Raw genomic sequence first — 20942 nt, forward strand, 5'->3', positions numbered from 1 at the left:
CATTCCTATGAACCTCCTCTCCTTCCCCTGATGTGAGATGCCATCTACCGTGCTACTCAGTATCAGATTACCAAATCATTCCCTTCTCAGCTTCTCCCAGAGAAGAGACCATGTGAGGGCATTAACAATGCCACACGCTCAGGTAACATTAAACCCAAGGCAGACCTTGGCAGGTGAGGAGGTGCAGGCCCAGTCCCTAAAAAGGCAGACAGTTCACTGGTGCATTTTTGCTAGTTGCTCCTTCTACCGAATGCTACAATTTAGGAATTAATCACAAGTAACGTCTAATAGTCTTAGCAACACTAATCTCAGCAGTCAGCCCCCACTGCATTTTTCCACATATATATCCAAAGAATGAGGCCCTTAGAAAAACCAGGCTCCCATCATCCAGCACCTTTATTCTCCTGCAAACACTACCTCTTTTAATGTCTCTTTTCTTTCCCTGCTTCAGCTGTAACCTCCAAGTAGCTACTAGCAAATATGCAAATCTTTACTTCACAGAAGTGCCAACCTCTATTCCTAATCGTCTGCTGGTCATCTCCACGTTCAAGTCCAGCTGGCTCTTAACAGCATGTGGCGAACTCTAAACAGCATACCTCCTCCCAATCCCAAAAGTGCTCCCCTCCCTGTGGCCCCAGGATCACTATCTCTCTGGTCATGCAAGCTTTCAAGCTTCCCATCTGTCACCAAGTCATAGCAATCCTCCCCTGAAATGGCACCCTTCCACAGCTGCCTCTTGTGTGATGTCATCACCTTTGTCCCTAGCCTATTCTCTTGCCTGTATTAATGCAAAGGCGATTCAATTGCTCTTTCCTCCCTTCATGCCACCCAAACATATGCTGCCAGTCTGATCATGTCACTTCCTTGCTCAAAAACCTTCAATCATTCTCCAATAGATAAAGAAACACTTAGTTTTGGGGTGCCTGGCTGGCTCAGTCGGTTAAGCATCCAACTTCGGCTCAGATCATGATGTCACAGTTCGTGGGCTTGAGCCCTGCATCGGGCTCTGTGCTGACAGCTCAGAGCCTGGAGCCTACTTCCAATTCTGGGTTTCCCTCTCTGCCCTTCCCCGCTCACGCTTTCGCTCTCTCTCTCTCTCTCTAATAAACACTGAAAAAAAAAAAAAAAGAAAGAAACACTTGGTTTTATAATCCACCTCACTCCCTCTGTGCATCCAATGTTTTTACTCCACTAAACTATGTACTGTCTGCACTTCTAGAATGCTTTTGCCTTTTTAAGATCCAGTTCAAATGCCAACCCTTATACAAAATATTAGTTAATTCCTGTGGAGTTCATCTCTGCCTGTGTATTTTAATTGGCATCTAATTGTAAATTGGTTCTGTATGCATATACTTGTCTTTCGTAGACTATGAACACCTTGAGGGGCGGGAGCCAGAACCTACCCATGTTCTCACTCCAGCAGAGTCTGACAGAGGAGAGGGCCCTGCATGTAGTAGGCAGTCAATAAGGGCTGTATTTAATTAATCAACTCCCAGGATTTCTCTTCATCAAGGTCTCCGCATGAAAAGATGAGGGATGAAACCTAAAACTACTTCCCATCATCTTCCCCACCACAGTCACCTTCTCACCTCGTTGAGCTCATCCTTTCAGCCACTCAGGGTTATGTTACAATCACCCTTCTCACTGGGGTTGGGAGGGCAGACCTGACTGACACGACCTTGTTCACTATAGGCACATAAGGACCTGTTACTACTTCTGCTCTGTAGATGAGGAAGCACGTGGGAAAGCCTGATGACTGAAGTCAAGTTGCAGAGCTCGTGAGAAGAGCGCTGAATTTCAAGCTAAGGGCCACTGGACTGGAAAGCTCATGCCCATCCCACTACAATCCCACTGTACAGCCTCTTGGGTTTCCTCACAACCACCACTTGCTTTCTAGCACTCTCTGTCAGCCACTTCGGCTTTGGACTTCAATGTTAGATTACAACAGTCTCTGTCTGACCTGACCTGATAAATCTCTAGCCTATGAGGGAAAATAACTCCAGTCATTTCTTTCCATCTATTTCTATACTTTCTACTTTCTCCTTTCCCAAATCATCTTCAACTCAGTGGGAAGTCCATTCCCAGGACTTCTACCCCAAATAATACCATCATCACTGTGTTTAGGGTATATGTGAAGCACCAACATTAAAACAAAACCACTTTTAAAGAACACTGCTGCCCTCTGCGCACGAAGACCTTCTGCAAATCAGCACTGACAAGACATACACTGAGTTAAGTCTTCCAGGACAGGGAACAGAGAAGGCACTGACCCACTCATATTCTCCCCTTGGCAGGTATACCAACATTCTTTTACAGATAAGGATGTACTAATTGTGAGAAACTACCTGTTAAGCCAGGGCTTACTTCGTTCTGCCAAAAGCACAGGTATCGCTACAGTATGGACCATGAGATATGCAGTTTTAATAATCCTTATGAAGATTACCCAGTAAAAGTGGCTGATAAAATCCCAAAACATGGATACAAAGTTATATACATATATATATAAATATGTATTATATGTATAACATATGTAATATACAATATATATTACACATATTACACATATATTACGTATATTATACATATAATACATATATATAGTATTAACCACAACATATGAACGCAGTTGCCAAAGACTAAAAGGTAACACACGTACAAAACGTTAAAGGTACTATAAGCTGGGTAAACATCAACGAATGTTTAAAATTCTTTAATATTATATTATTTGTCTGGTTATCTACTGCTACATAACAAACCACCCCATAACTCAGAGGCTTAAAACACCACCACCAATTATTTTGCTCATGAATCTGCAAATTGTACCAGGTTTGACATTGGCTGGGTGGCTCAAAGGCTGAGGGCTGGGATCCTCTGCTGACTTGCTCACTCCTGTGTGTGGTAGTTGATGATGGTTGTCAGGGCCTCCTTGGGACTGAGAGCTGGAATACCTAATACACAGCCTGGCCTGGGCTTCCTCACAACATGGCAGCTAACTTCCAGGGACAAACATCCCAAGAGTCAGACAGAAGGTATATTGCCATTTTTAACCTAATCTCACATGTTACAAAGTAGAATTAACATCCACTACCTTCTATTTGTTAGAAACGAGTCATAAAGCACGCCCCTATTCATAAGGAAGTCAATCAGAATTCTACCTTTTGATGGCAGACATCAGACTCACTCGGGGAGTTTAAAAATACCCATCCAGACCAACTGAATCAGAATCTCTGGGAAGATTCTAGTACTCCCAAATAAGTAGTACTTTTAAAATGCTTCCCTAGGTAACTCAAATGTATAGTTGGGAGACTGAACCACAGAATTAAGATGATCTCTGAGCTTCCTTCCAGTTCCAAAATTCTAGATTATCAGCCCAATGTAAGAAAGGATGAAGGAGCTAAAAAAGGTAAAATAAAAAGTCTATTAAAAAAAAAAAAAAAAAACAGGGGCGCCTGGGTGGCTCAGTCGGTTAAGCGTCTGACTTCGGTTCAGGTCATGATCTCGTGGTCCGTGAGTTCGAGCCCTGTGTGGGGCTCTGTGCTGACAGCTCAGAGCCTGTTTCAGATTCTGTGTCTCCCTCTTTCTCTCTCCTCCCCCACTCATGCTCTGTCTCTCTCTTCTCAAAAATAAATAAACGTTAAAAAAAAATTAAAAAAAAAACCCACAAGCACAGATGTATTTTTAGATGTATACATTGATACACACATGTATACTTTCCAAGATCTATAACCAGTTTGGCCAAATCCAACTTGTGTCTAATACTAATGCTGATAAATACAGCATTCAGTTCTTACTGTCCATTAAGGTCAACTCTGAACAGTAATAGTGAGACAAGACCAGATACTCTTGCAGAGCCACCTATAACCTTGCTGGAATTGAGCAGGCCTTTCTAGCCCACCTGACTCTAGCTCACAGCCAATTTGTAATTACCCACATAGCTCCACAGGACAGTGCCAAGAGCACCCAAAGCCCTCTCAGCCCCTGGTACTACTGCTAGGAAATAAGAAGTGCAAATCTAGTTCCTGAAATCCTCAATCTTGAGGTCAAAACTGGATATACCTAAATATACACACATTATTTCCGGAAGCACTTCTAAATCACTGTGCCTCAAACTAGTGATTTTCAAGATGTGGTCAGCAAAGAAAGTTTCTGATGGCCAAGATTATCTATCCCATGGATTGGCCCAACAATATATATCTAATGAATTTTCCACTGTGTAATTATTATCTACATTAAAGTCACAAAAGCATACATTTAAAAATATAGTCACAATTAGAATGATTTTAATTGGCTATGAACTTTTAATATATTAATTTTGGGGGACATATTCAAATGGAAAAGGGAATATGTACAGATCCTAAGTCAGTTTAAAGTGGTTAATTTTATGTCAATCTCACCTCAAAATTTTTTAATGTAAAATCATAATTCTTACAGGAATATTAAATACTAAATCCCAATATTCAATAATATACATAAAAATATTTCCCACTATAAAGTAACATTTCATACAGGTTGCTTAATCTTTCAGAGTCTCTATTTTCCACTGATAAAATGTAGATGCCCTGTCCACTGAAGAATAAGTAACCAAAGGAAAATGACTGAATTTTTTATGAACCGTAAGATACCAGATGAACAAATAATTTCTCAAATTTTGCATTTCTCAAATTATATATGGTCTCAGCTATGAAAAAGAATACCTGAAGATTTGGTGACGACTGAAAACAGATATTGCTAACAAGTTATCAACTCTTTGGATAGATATTAAAAGTCCTGTGGCACAGATCAACTTTAGGAAATACTACTTCTCACCCATTTCCTTTACATTGTGGCCACTTTTGTTCAGGGTATAATTGGCTAGGTTCTGACATATGTTAAGAAATTTATTGTCCTTCTCTTCTATCTTTAGGAAAATAAACCAATTCATCAAATGACCTGCCATGTTAATTCTTTCTGTCCGAAATGCAAGAACCTACAGAAGATAAATGTAAGATAAATGTTTGAACTAGAGAAAGGTCTCTCCCACACGTATCAGTGAGGAAATACCTTAACAGGAGCTCTGTGTTTCAATATCTGTTACATAAGAAGAGGCAGAGTCTGGCAGTGATTTTTAATCCTAAGCTCCTCTTTTTTAAATAAATAGGCAAGGTGTGGAGATACGGAAGGTTCCTTTGCTCAGAGGAATCAAACATTCAAGTACTTTAGCTGGAAAAGAAAGTTTGCTGAAGGCTTTCACAAGTACACATTTTTTTTTTAAACTCAAAATGCCACTTCCCAGTCTCTCAACTTTCTCTGTATGCAACAGAGAGATAATAATCTGCCAGACAAGAACAACTCTTTGCTAACAGCATTTCTTCCCTCCTCTGTGAAGCAACTATTTGTAAACGGCACAACTTACCGCAAAGATTTTTAACAAGGTTTTCATGTACAGCTTTCGGATACCAAAGGAGACTCCAAAAATGGCAGGGACTATGATGAAAACGAGGAGGAGGGTGAAGAGGACGGTCAGGGAGATGCCCAGAAGGTTGACAATCAGGCTGTCAAAGGGGAGCAACAGGAACATGGTGGAGGATCCAGGCAGGGCCAGTGCCCTCCTCCCCAAGAACAAACCACTGTCTTCGGATGGTCCTATCAGACAGCACCAGCCTGGGAGAGAAAGCGAGTCCCCATAGGATAGCAAACCCTGTTCCAAGTTCACATCATTCGACTGCCTGGGGGCAGGAGGACCGTAAAGAAAGGCCGTAGGGGACAGCCCAAAAATGCCAGCTCTCTCCAGAACAGATGGAATCTGGAGGTGAATGAGGCAGGAGCGATCTTCAGCACAAGCATCTGAGTCCGGGAGCAGTTTCTGTGAAAGTGAGTAGCATGGGAGGGATCTCTGCTCTGCTCCCCTTATGCTCCTTTCCTTCTAGAAGTTTTACTTTTTCTTTCCTGCTCAAGAGCATTTAGCAGATAAATCTGTCCCGAAGATCTGTCATTGCCAGAAGTACCAAGAAGAGTTCAACTTGGTGCCAGAATAATCCTGATAACTTCTGTGGAGGGGGGTGACTGCTGGCACCTCACACAGAAGGCTATTATTGAACTTGAATATATGGAAATTAAATAATTGTTTTACTTAAAACTCCTTCATAAGCTGAAAATTGTGTTCATTGTAGAAAGTTCATATCTGGCCCCATTCTTCCTCTGGAGAGACTCCTGGTGCGTGCTGCGTCCAGGACCCTCCAACCTGGAGAGCTACAGTCTTGGCCAGCAGGACACAGATGCTGGCACGGAATGTCTCATGCTGCTTGCGCGGAGTGCAACTCCAGACGCGTCTGGCATTGGTTTCCTCTGGATATTCTTCTCCCTGAGGCCCCCTTCTCAGCGGTGACCTGGGTTCTTGGCAAGAAGTTGCTTACATGCTGCCAAAGCTGGGGGTGGAAACAGAAACACCATCAGTCACACAAATCAAGAGGAGAAACATCGATATGCTTTGTCGGGGAGGGGAGCTGTTTTAGAGTAAGCCTAGATTCAGTGCCAGCTTCTCAAGTCATCAAGGTCAAAGGGAGTGGGCAGAACAACAGGTAGCAGACACACGTGGAATGAAAGCACAGAGATGTTCCATATAAGCTTTCGATTTCAATAATATCTGTGGCCAACTTTCTGAATAGAAAGTATATGGATATATGACACATTCTCAAAGAGGGGATACTGTGAAAAGTGTATTTCCCTCCTACTTGTCCCCCAGCTACCCAGAGTTCTTATCTGCAGAGGCAACCATGTTATCGGCCTCATATTCTTCCCAAGGAATTCTACGCTTATACAAGGAAATCACAATTGATCTTTTCTGCTCACCCCCCCCTCAATCTGGCAACAATAATGATGCCATACTCAGCACACTGTTCTTCAACTTGGGTTTTTTTTTGTTTTGTGTCTTTAGCTTATTATATCTTGCAAGAATATTCCATCAGTGCATACAGGGCTCCCTCACTCTTCACAGGTGCACAGTTTTCAACTACTGTACCATAAGTTAGTTAACTGGTTTCCTGAGGTTGGACACTACATTTTTGTTGTTATAAATAATGTAATGAATAACCACGTGCATATGTGATTTAGCACACAAAATGCACATGCAAATACAAATATAAATATATTTTCAAGATAAATCCCTAGAAATGGAATTGCAGGGGAAAAGGAAGCAGAGTTTTAATTTTATAAGACATCATCCCAGGGTGCCTGGGTGGCTCAGTCACTTGAGCATCCAACTTCGGCTCAGGTCATAATGTCAGGGTTTGTGGGTTTGAGCCCTGTGTCAGGCTCTGTGCTGACAGTGCAGAGACCGCCTCAGAATCTCCATCTCCCTCTCTTGGCCCCTCCCCTGCTCACACCCTCTCTCTCTCAAATATAAACATTTAAAAAAGAAAAAAAAAAGATACTCTCTGTTTTCTCCAAGGAGATTAAACTCCTCTCTCTAGCTGTCTATCTCCCCACATTGGTCATTCTCTTTTGTTTTAAAGACTTCTTTGTAGACCAGTTTTGGGTTCACAGCAAAACTGAAAGGAAGATACAGAGATTTCCCATGTACCCTGTCCCTACATATATACAGCCACCCCCATTATTAACATCCCCACCAGAAAAGCGCATTTGTTACAAGTGTTGCTGAACCTACACTGACACATCATAGTCACCCCAAGCGCACACTTACATCAGGGTTCACCCTTGGTGCTGTATGCTTTAGAAGCCTGCACAAATGCAAAGCACATGTATCCATCATTATACTATCACACAGTAGTTTTTCACTGCCCTAAAATCCCCTGTGCTCCAATTACTCATCCTTCCCTTTCCCGAACCCCTGGCCACCACTGATCTTTTACTGTCTCCATAGTTTTGCCTTTTCCAGAATGTCTTATAATTGGAATTATATTTTCGGATTGGCTTCTTCCACTTAACATGGCCACTCATAAACTCCACTATTTTAAATATCTTAACAAAAGTATTTCAATTTTAGGTTTCTTATTCCTTTAAAACAATTTTTTTAATGTTCTTATTTATTTTTGAGAGAGAGAATGTGAGTGAGGGAAGGGGCAAAGAGAAAGGGAGACAGAATCTTAAGCAGGCTCTGAGCTGTCAGCACAGAGCCCAACGTGGGACTCGAACTCAGGAACCGCAAGATCAAGACCTGGATAGAAGTTGGACGCTTAACTGACTGAGCCACCCGGGCGTCCCTTACATTACTTACTCCTAACCACAAGTTACCAGTGCAAGCCCTGCACTTGGGAGCACCTTTTCAAATCTCTGGCACACACCGGGGCTTTGCACCAGTCACCTCTGGCTCTGTTCCTATGCATTTACACGTTCAAGAAACTGAACAGACAGCAGGTTACAACCTTCACCTTAAACTGTGTCCAGTGCCTTTCTGCAAAGAACTCTCAAAACCTTTCACATGTTCTCTCAGAACTTGTCAACAGTATTATTTCCACATCACCCATCATGAAATAAGCAAGACACAGACAGATCCCCCTCTTCTGACTCCTAACCCAGTACTGCTCCCAGTACAGTCCTGTACATTTGGTGATTAAATGAAAAAGACATGCCATTTTGTGGCACCAAGTCACAAATACTAGTTCCTGTTTGGGATCCTCCAGTTCTTCCACTTTTGCACTATCATTATCACTGTTAACATACTGAATGCAACGTATGTTACATACCCTACCCTCACTTACGTCTCACAACAGCCCTGTGGTGGAGTTCTTATCATCACTGCTATTTTACAAAGGAGGAAATCAAGGCTTAGAGGATCACGTGAGTTAGGGAATCATACAGCTACTAAGTATCGGAGCACGAATTTGCACCAGTGGATCTGTCTCCTAGCCCAAGCTCTTTAACCATGCCCTCCCACCTCCCAAACTACCATATTGCAATGAATGAACACTTCCTTCATGGCAGAGCTGCTCTACAGAACTTCTTGTGGTCAGAGAAAAACCACAAGGCGAATCTGGATTCATGTATCAGAATTTGGAGTTCTCAGAATCCAAGGTACAAACCTGCTCTTTCATTTTTATAAAGTGGCTAAACTGACTATACATGCCAGATTTTTAACAGCACACCAACAGAGGTTGAGGAAATTAGATATATTTCTGAGACTTCATTTAATTTGCTGAGTCACTGTATTCTTTAAACCTGTCTCATTCCAGCCTAATTCTAGGGCCACATCTCTATTCCACTCTTCTGTCCTTGTTCCCCTTGTCTAGCACTCCCATGGGAAAGAAGGAACAAAACCCCTGTGCCCCACTGGTCAAGGTTACCCTGGGTTCCATGGACCCAAGATGACTGACACCAGGGTCCTTTGACTTCCCATGCCAGAGTTTAGATCTCTTTTCCTTGAATCACAATCAACTGAGAATTCCCAAGGTTATTCTGGGTTCATGTCCCCAAAACATTAAACACATTTAGCAATAAACTAATTTCTTCAGGGGTTGATGAACCATAGCCCAAAGGCTAAATGTGGCTTTGGCCTGTTTTTCTAAGCCAGGAGTGAGCTAGGAATGGTTTTTACATCTTTAAAGAGTTGTAAAAAATGAAGAATAATATATGACACAGACCACAGCAAAACCTGTTTACTATCTGACCCTACACAGTTTGCCAACCCATGACCCAGCTGCTCCTTTTTCCTCTGAGAGGCACTGAGCTCACGCCCCATCCCATGGTTCCACCCCACCCCTCGAGTTCATGTTTATGGGTGCCAGACTCCAGAACAGAGAACAGTAACGTAGCCAAACAAGTTATCTGGCCAAGACTAAACAATCCCCATGTAGATTCTCAGAAGTAAAGAGAAAGAGCAAGCAAACCACAGTTATCAAACAGAGTCCCAAATATCTTGCTGGATCAGCAGAGCAGCCATTAAATCCGGAAGACTGGTTGGTGTCTTAGGCCCCATAACACAAACTTTGATCTCTGGAAACAGTATCAGAAAATCAGTCACTTCAGAGCTCTACCACACAATTCCCAGATGACTGTTCCCTTAAGAGAAGATATCACTTTGCTTCACGTAAATATAACCATGACTCCACAAGCATGAGGTATTTACTCATTCTCCTGACTTCCACAGCTTTCAGCCAGACTCACTGAGAGTAATTTGGACCAAAGTTGCCCCAGGAACCCAAATGGTCCAGAGAAAAAGAGAAGAACCAAGTAGTTCTGAGCCTTTTAGGAGGGAGGGTGGCTTCATCCTAGGAATGTGACAGAGCCCATCACTAAGTTACCTAAACTCTTCAAGCCATTGAATGGCAAATCTGGGACTTTAAGCCCCCAAATGACCCAATTTCCAGGGCTCCTCAGATCTGAAAGTGATGAGTTCATTCATTCAACAAATACTCAATGGGCACATTACTATGTCTCACACATTATGTCAGGCATTATTTAGTGCCTAGAGACAAGTGTTAAGCAAATAAGCATACACAAAGTCATAATTTCACACTTTGATAATTGTTAGCAAGGCAAAGATAATTCTGGGAAAGAAAATAACAGAGGTAACTTAATTTAATATAGGTCATCTAAACTAATTTTGATCCAATCACAAGTCAGAGACTATTATGATTCCTAACTGCAAAACCAAATGCAGCTGAAACTGGAATAACAATATGGGTTTGAACTACATGGGTCCACTTACATGTGGATTATTTTCTGATACAATACTGTATTTTCCCTTATGATTTTCCTAATAACATTTTCTTTTTCTAGCTTACTTTTTTCTTTAAAAAATTTTTTTTAATGCTTATTTTATTTTTGAGAGGGAGAGAGAGAGAGACAGAGTGTGAGCGGGGAAGGGGCAGGGAGAGAGGGAGACACAGAATCCGAAGCAGGCTCCAGGCTCTGAGCTGTCAGCACAGAGCCCAATGTAGGCCTTGAACTCATGATCTGTGAGATCATGACTGGAGCCAAAGTCAGATGCCTAACTGACTAAGCCACCCAGATGCCCCTAGCTTACTTTTTAATAAGAATAGAGTACATGATACATGAACAAAATATATATCAACCAACTATTTATCAGTAAGGCTTCAGGTCAACAGTAGGCTATAAGTTTGGGGAAGGTCGAAGTTACATGCAGATTTTGTCAGCGCCTCTACTGCCCAGGTTGTTCAAGGGTCAATTGCACCACGAAACTTCCTACTTCAGGAGACCATGACTACCAGAATATACCCAGAGGGATGCCACCACATATCAACTCAAAGGAAAATAACACAGGGTTAATGCATTTTTCAAGCACAATGTCTGTCACATATTAGATCTCAATAAATGGTACATACTACCATTCCATTAGGGTCAGAAGAAACCCAGAGTATTGTCTTCGGTTACAAATGCTAAACTTTAAGAGGGCTACAGAGAGGAAAGCATTTCAAAGTATGTCCTAAAACCCACATGCCAAAAAATACTACCTGCCTAGCAAGCACTAGGCGCTCAATAAAAAGGTTAGCTGTAAAGCATAGAAATGGGAATTAAAACTAGTGAGATGGCCAAAAAAACCCTCCAAAAAACAAAACCAAAAAAACCCCCAATTTCTTTTATAAACCACTGTATTGGTGAAAATGAGAAATTACCCTCAAATACTGCTTGTTGGAGTGTAAAAATGGTACATCCTCTATGGAGAACAACTCAGAAAATGCGATGAGAATTTTACACGCACATAACCTTAGCTCCAGCAATTCTACTGAAAATTTATCCTCAAGATAAATTAGAACAGTAGTTCTCACCCAAAGGCCATTTTACACCTGACCACCTTCTCCCTCCCCCAAACATTTGGTTCACGTGCAGACATTTTTAGTTGTCACAACTTGGGATAGGGAGCTACTGGCAACTAGTACAGAGAGGTCAGGGATGCTGCTAAACATCCTGTAATGCACAGAGCACCTCCTATGGGAAAGAATGATCCAGCCCCAAATGACAATGGTGCCAAGGTTGAGAAACCCTGTACTGAAGCATGTACAAAATGATGTGTGCAAGGTTACTGACTGTAGCACTGTTTGTAATATCAAAAGAAATGCCCAAGTCCATTAACAGAAGATACAATGGAACACTATTCATCTGTTAAAAGAAGAAAGACATTTACTTGTGTACAGATAAGAAACAATCTACTAGTTAGATGCAGAACAATGTTCAGAGTAAATACCAACTGTGAGAGAGGAAAAGGAAAAAATACATAGTTTGTATGTATTTGCAAAGATACAGATCTCTGGAAACATACACACAAAATGGCTACAGTTGCCGCCTCTAGGAGTGGAAGGGAGAGGTCACTTCATCTTTGTGCTATTTTTAAAATTGTATTTATCAGGGCGCCTGGGTGGCTCAAGTGAGCCACCGACTCTGCATTTCGACTCTGGATTTCAGCTCAGGTCATGATCTCACGGTTCTGAGAATGAGCTCTGTGCTACCAGAGCAGAACGTGCTTGGGATTCTCTCTCCTCTCTCTGCCCCTCCCCCACTCATGTGCGAGCTCGCACTCTCGCCCTCTCTCAAAATTAACAAACTTAAAAAATGAAAAAAACTTACAAAACATAAAAATAAAATTGTATTTATCATTTTAAACAGGTAATAGTGCTGTGTGAATTTAATGTCAAATGTATTAGAGTAGTGGAGTACAAGAAATTTGCTTGAATAGTAAACTAGGACCTAGGAGGAAATGTACAGTGTTTCCAAGGAAATAGGGCAGTGCTCAGAGCCACTATGCTGAAGTGAACCTGAAGTGCTAAAAAACCAAGAATACACATACAGCAGACATTAATCCTAGATAAAATAAATGGTTCAAAACAAAGCCAAGATACAGTTAAAGGATAACTCAATTCACTAGAAAGAAGACAGGAATATATGGTCAGTTGCAGGGTCTTGGTCTTAAGTAAAGTTGTTATGACCTTAAGTACTTTCTCCTTGCCTACAAAGGGCTAACTTGAGTTGGAACTGGGTAACAAGTAACATCCTACCAAGTTCTCCCAAGGCAACATTAAGTCTTCCAAGCTGGAAAAGAAAAAGAAAAAAAAAAAAAAAAAAGAACAAAGGAAACAGGATATTTTGATATTCTGGGGCAATCAGCCTAAGAAAGAACAATGTGATTTGCTGGGGTTTTATGACCAAGACGTCTCAGAACACTGCTCTGGGAGCTCATTTCAGAAATGGCACTTTTACATTTGAGTATTGTGTATGTAACTGGAAGCAACTTCCTTGCCTTTTGTTTTTTAAATCTTTTTGTCTGGTTTATTTCACTAGGCATAATTATTCTGAGGAATCACATGTTGATGTGTGCAGCAACATTCCTTTTTACTGCTGAGCTACAGTCCAATGTATGGCTATACCACATTTGTTTATCCATTCACCTACTGACAGGCAACTGGGTTGTTCCCGTTTGGGACTGTCACAAATAAAGCTGCTATCTACAAGTCTTTGTATGGATACACATTGTAATTTCTCTTGGTAAATAACCTAAGAGTCGAATGACTGAGTCTCAAGTAGGTGTGTATTTAGCTGCCAAACTGCTTTCTAAGCTGGCTGTACCATTTTGCACCCTCACCAGCCATGTATGAAAGTTCCATTTGCTCCACAACCTTACCCACACTTGATAGGATCAGTCTTTTTAATTTTAGACATACTAATGGATGTGAGGTGGTAACTCATAACTTTAATTTGCCCTAAGGACCAATGACACTGAACATCTTTTGTGCTTATTTACCATCCATCTACCTTGGTGAAGTGTTGAATCTTTTGCCTATTTTTTATTAGGTTATTTTATTACTAAGTTTTGTTATGGGCTATTTTTTTAAAAAACCAAGCTTTCCCCACCCCTCACCCCCAAAAACTAAACAGTGTTATTTGAAATTAGAAAGCATTATTACCGGACTACACACTTAAACATTGTGAAGATGGTTTTAAAAAAAGAGAGAGAAGTTTGATCCCACAGACAAAAAATAAATAAAAAAAATAAAAAGAGAGAAAGCGTTTCATCACAAAGGTACAAAATTTGTGGACTGGCAGACTTCTTTGTTCAATGTGCCACAAATTTGAAACAATCCTAACTACACTAAAACATGAAACAAAAAAACGAATGACCACAACCACAAACTCTATTTTAACCTCAGAACAGAGTATTACTAAGAACCTAAAATGCTCCTTTCTCTTTATGTTCAGCTGACAGTGATCTGCACTGTCCCACACAGCAGCCACTAACCACACAGAACTCTTGAGCTCTTGAAATGTGGGTAGTCCAAACTGAAATGTAAAGTACACACTAGATTTAAATGACTATGAAAAAAATGAACGTAAAAGACCTCATTAATAATCTGTATATTGATTATACACTGAAATGATATTCTGGATCATTTTGGTTAAATAAAATATATGATTATAATGATTTTCATGTGTTTCTTTGTCCTTTTTTTTAAAGTGGCTACTACAAAACTTAAAATTATGGGGGCACCTGGGTGGCTCAGTCCGTAAAGCATCCAACTTTGGCTCAGGTCATGATCTCACAGTTCGTGGGTCTGAGCCCCGCACTGGGCTCTGTGCTGACAGCTAGAGCCTGGAGCCTGTTTCGGATTCTGTCTCCCTCTCCCTGCCCCTCCCCTGCTCATGCTCTCCCTCAAAAATAAACACAAAAAACATTTAAAAAATAATGCATGTGGTGTGTATTTTACTGGATAGCACTGATCAAAAACTTTTAAGCAGACCCTGAAAATAAAATATGTCTAACTGGTAAAGAAAAAAATATATATACATATAATATTTTTTCCTTCCCCATTGCTTTGTGGCGTGAAGAAAATGGTAGAGTGGAGGAGCTTAGAATTGGAACTCAGGAGTCTTTCTGGCTAAGGGTTCAGGCACAGCTGTTACTATCTGGTCTGTAACTCATTCAGCTTCCGTGGATTTAAATTTCCTCACCAGTTTTTTGGTATTTTAATTCAAAACGTCAACAGAAATTTATTAGGCTCCTTCTTACAAAGCATTATTCTAATACTGCAGATTTTAGGCTTACAGTCTAAAAGGAAGTGCAATCCAAATACACTAACAACTACTCCAGAAGGCAAATTAAAAGAGTGCCCAATGAAAGGAGACAAAACCCTGTGACTGGGTGACAGGTGTATATGTGTGCCTGTGTTTTAAAGGAGAGACAGCACCTTTAAAGAGTTAGGAAAAACTCCAATCTTCGTAACATTCCTACCAACTCTAAACTTCTGTGCTTTTAAAAAGCATTCTTCATGCTATAGTAAGTATTTTGTAGTTTAGTGATAACATGGAATTGATGATATTTGGTCAAGTCCTCCCTTGAGCATAATGATACAGAAAGAAGTAAATGACAGGCTATAATCAGGTTCTACTTTACTTGAAGAAACAATTTTACAATATATTTCAACCAGGGTCAAATCATCTCTAGCTTCTATCTCCAGAAAGCAAGAAATCTATAATAAGATGTAACATTTTGTGATGTGCACATAGATAAATGTTTTTTTCTTCAGCAAAAACCATTTTTACCAGGCTAGAATCCTAACTAACCACTGCACTTTCTGAAGCCACAAACACAAAAAACCCCACACAAAACATAAGATTTCTCCCCACACCCATGTCTTTATGGGTAATGATTTACCAACACACCCAGATACTGCTATTTAACCAGTTATTTCCAAAAGCTGGATGAGCATGACAACCACTGCATTTAGGTCACAAACTAACAAAAGTCCATCCTGAAAATAATTTATAAATATGTCAGTCACATTACAGAACCTAAATTTATAAGCAAACTCTATATGACCTCTAAATACAAAGATTCCTTTATTCACAACATTCTTTGGAGGTACAATATCCCCTCCAACTTTAAGGGTGGAGATTGGGGTACAAGTACTGAGTTTACCGGTCTTTCTGGAGATAAGAAAACTTAACAGCACAGAGTGTGCTAAGAAATGCATACCATTGTTTTATTTATAAAAACAAAAACAAAAACAAAGTGCCTAATCCATGTTAGATCCAGCCTAGGATTCTTATCTGTTAATAGCAAGAAAGGATGCTTCCTGGAAGGGTGCTATCTTCTCTTTGTCATCAAGAGCAAAATTTCAGGATCGAACACCGAATCATCCCAGTTCCCCTTAGTTACCCTTTTCTTAAATAGCTGTGAATGTTGTCTACATCTTTTTTAAGCTTGTTTGTACTCTCAGTCTGGTATTCCCCTTCTAAGGTCAGAATTTTCCCATGCTTCCTAAAAGCTGTGATTAGAATTTCTCATCTGTCCCATATCTAAAGAAGTATTTACATTTATTTATTTATTTGGAGAGAGACAGAGAGAAGGAGAGAGAGAGAAGACTCCCAAGCAGGCTCCATGCTGTCAGCACGGAGTCCAATGTGGGGCTAGAACACACAAACCATGAGATCACAACCTGAGCTGAAACCAAGAGTCAGCCCCTCAACTAACTCAGCCACCCAGGCGCCCCTAGTTTAAGAAAATATTTTAAGACAGATCCCCTAGTTTCATTATTCTGGAATTTGATGGAAAAGTTCATATTAACCCATCCAAACCCTTCGTTGTAAGAGTTTTCAGTTACAGCCCTTCTACACGTTTTCCTCTCCTGAAAAATACAACTTTTAAAGGCAAGGACTATGGTACAGGAAGAAGGAGACTGTGTGGAGTTGGGAGAGGTTTCCAGACTCAGGACTCTTACTCCTGTAGATCTGGACAAGTCACTGAACCTCTATGGACTTTGAGGTGACATCAGAAATGAAGAAGTTAGACAACATGATCTGGAAGTTCTCATCCAGATCTGAAAGACTTTTTGTTTCAACCTGTCCTCCAGCAGCTTCGTCATTTTAGATACTCTTTTTTGGCCCCTCTCCAATGCTTATGTATTTCTTAGTCAAAGGACTTCCAATAGAATATGTCCCCCAAAAGTACATTATGACTTTATACAACAGTAAGATTTTTATTTTGAATCCCAAACTACTTTTGACATCAAGGATTTATCCCAGAGCTTGCCAGGTGCGGGGGGGATGGATAGGGATGTGGATGGGACAGACTTAACGTAAAGATCAACTGTTGGGGCTGGATGATGAATACATGCTGGTTTATTATTCAGCTATTTTTGTATGTCTGAAATTCTCCATAATACAAAGTTGGAAAAAAAAATCACTATCAAAGTGAGAGAAGAATGGCATTATTACAGAACTCTTTCCTACAGTCTCTGGCATAGGATAACTGCTTTCACACCATTTCCCTTGGGTTGAGACAGAATCGACAGGATACGAAACTAAGCAGAGAGGCACTCAAAGTTCAGCCAAAATTAAGGAAAATGAACCAGAAAGGAATTGTTCTCAAGAAGGTTATCACTGAAAAGATCCATGGCACGGAGGGCACGAGCAGTGAGAGGCACTTAGATCTAGTACAGTAATGAACTTGTTTCCACAAAGCTATACCATATGTTTCATGCGGGAGATTTTCCCTAAACTTTTAAACAGCGAAAGTTAAAACCCTATGTGAAACGGAAGTGAGGAAATAAACCCTCTGGTAGGAGGATGCCTTGCAGGACATGAAATCAAAACGGAAAGGCAAGGGATTTCGGGGGTTAGGGAATTCTAAAGAAAGAAAAATGGGTTCCTTTGGAGAACAAGCGAGGAGAATATCAATCCCGGGGAAGCCAAAGTACCTAAGAAAAGAAATCACAGGTGAAGGCGCTTCCTCGTGATCTCTACTACCCCCCACCCGCCTTCAGCCCTCCCAGGCTCCACTCCTCCACGCTCGGGGTGTGGACTGCGGAGCACCTGGGATGCGGGCGAACTCCAAAGAGCCCATTCGGAGAGGAGCCTGCCGGAGCAGGGAGTGAAGGGACCAGCCCAGCACCGGCCTCTGGGAGGGCTGGGCGCGGGCTCCGGGGCGCTGTGGCGGGACAGCAGGGCGGCGCGGCCAGCGCCCGGGGAGGGGCGCGGACTGTTCCACTGCGGGCGAGGGGGCGGAACGTTCCGACCGGCTGGGAAACCCCAGGAAGCGGCAATGGTGCCTCCTGACGCCGGAGCGGCGTAGGGAGGGTGTCCCCGGCCCTCAGGCCCCTCGCTGGGCTCCTCGCCCCGAACCCCCCGGCCCGTTGTCGGCTTCCCTGGGGCCAGTGACCTTCAGGACGGGGGATAATTCGGTCATACTCACCGACCGCGAGGCTCCGGGGCTCCCAGTCCCTCCGTGAACGATCCCTCCCGCCCTTGGCCGCCGCCGCCGGCCGAGGCGTGCGTAAAGACGTGCGCGCGCCCGCCCTTTGTCTACGCCGCTTTGACGTGACCCCTCGCGTCCCATCCCCACCCCTCCCGCCGTTTAATCTCTAGCCCGGCACCCGAGCGCCGGGCGCGCGCCGGGCGGGGGCCCCGAGAGGCGGGGCGGGGGACAGGGCGCCTCGTCACCTGCCCACGGCCGGGCGCGCCCGGGACCGACAGAGGCGCCCCCTGGCGGGCCAGCTGCCGTTACCTCGGGCTGGCCCGGAGCCGCGGAGGCTGGTACTGTGCTTCCAGGGTCCTGGTCGCCTGCCCCTCATTGTGGCGCGCATCCCCCAGGATTCCTGCTCTGATAAGGGGCTGCGATTCCTAAAAGGGAGTCTCCACGTTTCTGAGCTGTGCCCGGGCCTGAATACTGGCTACTTCATTTCCCCGAGGTGCGCTCGTATAGATTCTAAAGAGAGTGAAATCAGCCCTGATCAGCAAGAAGAGGCTTGAGTCACTAAATTATCTTGTCATCTTGGGGCTGTTGGGAGTATTCGGTGAGATACAGTTCTGGATGTAAAGAACGTAGCCCGAGGCCTGGAATGCTCAAGAAACATTAGCTGCCATTACCGTCACTGCCAGCACCACCACCACCACCACCACCATCATCATCATCATCATCGCCATCATCAGTATCATCCCTGAGTCTCATCTGTCTTACTTGTGAAGCCAGGGAGTTCAAGGGGTTTGTAAGGACGATTTCCGTGTTCCCTCGCAGGTGTAACTCTCCAACGTCTACTTCAATTCGCAAGGGATCTCTCCGCTGAAGTCTAGCTCGTGCCTGCTGGACTTTGCCTGTGTATTTCAAACCATCTCTTGGACTTCAAATGCCTAACCCAAGTGTATCATCTTCCCTAAAGTGGATTCTTCTTAGAAAAAAAAAAAATTAACCCTTCTTCTTTTTGCTCTTAAAATACATTTTTGCCTCCAAAAGCAGCCCTCCCTCCCCCGCCCCCTTCATTCTTTATACTATTGTCAGATTGCCATTCCCTGCTAAATAACCTGATAATAAATCTTCAGGATAAAGTCCACATCCTTAGACCTCAAAATCTGACTAAGAATGATGGCTGTGCTCCAAAAACACTCATCCCCACACCTGTTTGGGTCTTATCACATATTTGTGAACTCAATCATTTATCTGTTCCCTTAACATACCTTCATTTGAGCCCTTCCTATATGGCCAGTTTTTGCCAGGGCCCCAATGATACAAAGTTGAATAATGCATGGCCATGTCAAATCTTCCACTAGATTAAATTCCATAAAAGAATACTGGACACATACATTTTTGTGTCCTCCTCAGTGCCAGGGCTAGAGTTGTAAAGTGGCCACCACCATCTTAAATGCTCTTGGGTTCTTATATCTGGTCTCCTTTCCTGCCCCCAGAACCGGTCAAAACTTGGAAGTAGTCTGTTATTTGTTCTGCTTTTGTGTATTCATGTTTACATTTTCTTACAATTCTTGCCATATATTATAGTTCTTTCTATACAGTAATTTTGAAATTAAAAAATGTTTCACACATTTTAGAGGCTCAACACAAATGGTATTGATTGATTCTTTGCCCAGCCAAATAGTAGACTCAGTTGTATCAACACACAAGAGCATGCACATATTCACTGGCACGTTCTTTAAACTTCAGTGCAGGAAGGCAATCAAACCTCCTTTTGAAGAGGGAGCCAATGAGAACTGGGTTAATATGGTTTCCTCAGTCTCCAGAGTTTCGTTTGCAGAGGTCAATGATCTGGGCACATCTCTATCTTACTCATTTCCAGGCAGAAGAGTACAAATGGGAGAGATAAAATGAGCAAGTAATGCTTGAAGAGTTAGACACAAAGTAGGTTTATCTATATGGAAAGCCCATTGCCTATACCATGACTAGACTTACATCCAACACTAAATTCCTTGTCATGGTGAATTTGGACTGTCTTTAGATTGTTGAGGTATTTACTAGAATGAAAATACTCTTTTAATACAAAAACTAGGTGAGTAATCTTAAAAGCCTGATGAAGCTTGATAGTCCATTCAAAAAGAGGGACTACAGTGTTCAAGTTTTCAGTGAGAGTTTTAACAACCCCCGTGTCATTCTGACTTTGAGCTAATTTCCCAATATGTGGGACTTTTGATTTCAGCGCAGGCCATGATCTCACGGTTCGTGAGATCAAGTCCTACATTAGGGTCTGCACTGACAACATGGAGCCTGCTTGGGATCTCTCTTCCTCTCTCTTCACTCCTCCCCTGTTTGCACGCACACACGCTCTTTCTTTCTCTCAGAATAAATAAACATTAAAAAAAAGATACTCTTTCCCCCCAGTAGAATAATCCCATAAGTGTGCTGTATAACTTCTCTCCCTTCCATGGATACCTTTTCATGTAAAAGCCTTTGACATTAAGAGGTGAAACACAAATATTTACTAAACAATCAGCAAAATCAGTGCTCATTTCCAAGCACCAAGAGAAAAAGACAAATTAAGCAAAAGGTGTTTTCTTTTTAAAATTTGTTTTTAATCATAAAATACACCTAAAATATACCATCTTAACCATTTCTAAATGTCCAGTTCAGTAGTGTTAAGTATATTCACATTATTGTACAACCAATCTTTGCAAATTTTTCATCCTGAAAAACCAAAAATTATATCCATTATACAAAAACTCCCATTCTCTCTCTGCCCCAGCCCTAGGCAACCACCATTCTACTTCTGTTTCTG

The 20942-nt window shown here is 42.0% G+C and overlaps 1 protein-coding gene across 1 annotated transcript in view; it reads right to left on the reverse strand.

Annotated features, from left to right (window-relative positions):
- Nucleotides 1-18243, reverse strand: part of GPAT4 (glycerol-3-phosphate acyltransferase 4) — a 36109-nt gene extending 17866 nt beyond the window's left edge. Inside the window, exons 1-2 of the mRNA XM_030312571.2 lie at nucleotides 18137-18243; nucleotides 5393-6404 (exon numbers count right to left, since the gene is read on the reverse strand). Of these exons, the coding sequence (XP_030168431.1) occupies nucleotides 5393-5557 (165 nt within the window). The 5' untranslated portion in view covers nucleotides 5558-6404; nucleotides 18137-18243. The remainder of the gene's footprint in view (nucleotides 1-5392; nucleotides 6405-18136) is intronic.
- Between the last annotated feature and the right edge of the window lie 2699 nt (nucleotides 18244-20942).

The sequence above is a fragment of the Lynx canadensis genome, chromosome B1 (genome assembly GCF_007474595.2).
Source record: "Lynx canadensis isolate LIC74 chromosome B1, mLynCan4.pri.v2, whole genome shotgun sequence".
In the NCBI taxonomy this organism is placed as follows: Eukaryota; Metazoa; Chordata; class Mammalia; order Carnivora; family Felidae; genus Lynx; species Lynx canadensis.